This window comes from Vollenhovia emeryi, unplaced genomic scaffold (assembly GCF_000949405.1).
Source record: "Vollenhovia emeryi isolate VEMERY1.0 unplaced genomic scaffold, V.emery_V1.0 DF942892.1, whole genome shotgun sequence".
Classification (NCBI taxonomy): Eukaryota; Metazoa; Arthropoda; class Insecta; order Hymenoptera; family Formicidae; genus Vollenhovia; species Vollenhovia emeryi.
The window spans coordinates 1-2,268 of record NW_011963474.1 but is presented as its reverse complement, the minus strand read 5'-3'; the positions used below and the strand labels follow the sequence as shown (position 1 = coordinate 2,268).

At 47.0% G+C, this 2,268-nt stretch overlaps 1 protein-coding gene across 1 annotated transcript; it reads left to right on the top strand.

Annotated features, from left to right (window-relative positions):
* Positions 1 to 584: 584 nt before the first annotated feature.
* On the top strand, positions 585 to 1,256 carry LOC105567363 (the record flags this gene model as incomplete). Its single annotated transcript, XM_012022191.1, has 1 exon — positions 585 to 1,256. A coding segment is annotated over exon 1 (672 nt), but the record flags the coding sequence as incomplete, so codon positions are not given.
* Positions 1,257 to 2,268: the final 1,012 nt, after the last annotated feature.

Below are 2,268 nucleotides of genomic sequence, written 5' to 3'. Positions count from 1 at the left end.
AACGGTCATAGACTATGTAATAGGGGATAGGGAGACGAGAAGGAAGGTGAGGAGGATGGAAGTAGAGGAAAAGACAGACTCAGACCATCAACCACTGGTAGTCTGGATAGAAGGAGAAGGAAGGAAAGGAAGGAGAAAGAAAAGGGGAGGAAAAGGAGGAGGAAGAGGGATTTGGACAGAAGAAGGGAGAAGATTTAGGGAATACTGTGGGAGGCGAGAAGGGGAGGGGGAACGGTAGGGGAGGAGTGAAAGGGGGAGAGAATAAAGGAAAGAGTGGGTGAAGCAGTGAAAAGGGTAGAAAAGGAGTTGGGAGGAGGGAGGAGAAAGAAAGGATGGTGGGATGAAGAATGTAAAGAGAGGAAAGAGGAAGCTAAAAGGGAACTGAGGGAATGGAAAAGAAGAGGGGGTGATAGAGATAAATATAGGAAAAGTAGAAGGGAGTTCAGAAGAGTGTGTGAGGAAAAGAAAAAGAAAGAAAGGGAAGAGTGGGAGAGGGAGATAGAAGGGATTAGAACAGAAAGACAGGTATGGGAGGTGGTAAGAAGGGAAAGGGGGGAAGAAGGGGGATAGAGCAGGGAATTAAAATGGAGGAATGGGAAGGGTATTTTAAAGAAATGTTAGGAGGGGTGGATTGGAGGGTTAGAGGAAAGGGGGAAAGAAGAAAAAAAGAGGAGGAGGAGGAAGAGGAACTAAGCAGAGAGGAGATGGAGGGGGCAATAAGAAGGCTGAAGGACAGGAAAGCAGCAGGAGGAGATGGAATAGTAAACGAGGCATGGAAATATGGGGGAGAAGAGGTGAGGAGTTGGCTATGGGAAATATGCAAGAGGGTGTGGAAGGGAGAGGACTGGCCGAAGGAATGGTGGGAGGGGGTGATAGTGCCGATATGGAAAAAAGGAAAAGGAAAGAAGGCGGAGGATTATAGAGGGATAACTCTGACACAGACAGCATATAAAATATATGCAATGATGGTAGAGAACAGGCTGAGAAAGGAAGTGGAATATAAGAGGATGCTGCCGCCGAGTCAAGCAGGGTTTAGGGAGGGCAGGGGGACAGTGGGGCAAATATACGGACTGAACTATATGATAAACAAGAAGATTGAAGAGAAAGATGGGAAGATGGTGGTGATGTTCATGGACTTGAAAGCAGCCTTTGACTCGGTAAACAGAGAAATCTTAGTAGAAAGTATGAGGAAAAGAGGGGTAAGTGAAGGACTAATAGAAAGAAGCGAGGAGATCCTGAGGGAGACGGAGTGCAAGGTAAGGGTAGAGGAGAAAGAGGGGAGGAGTTTCTGGACAGGAAGGGGAGTAAGGCAGGGGTGCCCGCTGAGTCCATGTCTGTTCACATTAATGTTAGCAGACATGGACGAGATATTGGAGAGAGAAGGATGGGGGGGGGGGTAAAAGTGGGAGGAAGGAAAGTATGGACATTGGCATATGCGGATGATATAGCAGTGGTGGCAGAGAGTGAGGGGGGAATGACTAGGATGATAAAAAGGTTAGAGGAATACATGGAGGAGAAGGGGTTAGAGGTGAACGTAGAGAAGACGAAGATAATGAGATGCAGGAAAGGAGGTGGAAGATGGAAAAAGGTGAGCTGGAGATGGAAAGGGAGGGAATTAGAGGAGGTGAGGAAGTATAAATATTTGGGGTACATGATTATGGCAAATGGGAAGTGCACGGAACAAATAAAAGAGAGGGTAAGAAGGGGGGCGGTGGTAATGAGGGAAGTATGGGGGATAGGGAAAAGAAAATTTGGGAACGATTGGGCAAGGAGAATATCGTTGTTTGATAAGCTGGTATGGACGGTGGTGAGTTACGGGGTGGAGATATGGGGGTGGAGAGAAAGGGAAGAGGTGGAGAGATTACAGGACAGGTATTTGAGATGGATAATAGGAGTAGGTTGGAATACGCCGGGATATATGGTAAGAGAAGAACTGATGAGAGAGAAGATAAGAGGGAAGGCAGGGTTGAGAGCATGGGGATATGAAAGGAAGCTAGGGGAGGGAAGAGGAGGAGAGATAGAAAAGTGGTGTTGGGAGGAGTGGAGAGAGAGAGCGAAAAAGGGGGAGGTAAGAGGGGAATGGGAGAGGGAAAGAAGGGACTTTTATGACGAAAAGGGGTGGAAGATAGAGGAGGTGGAAAGGAGGAGAGAGAGGGGGGAAATAAGAGGAGAGGAGATAGTAGAAAAAGAGAGAAAAAATTTGCACATTGCTTCCTCATAGAGGAACGTTTAGGAGCGAAATCTAATTTTGCACGATGTTTCTTGAAA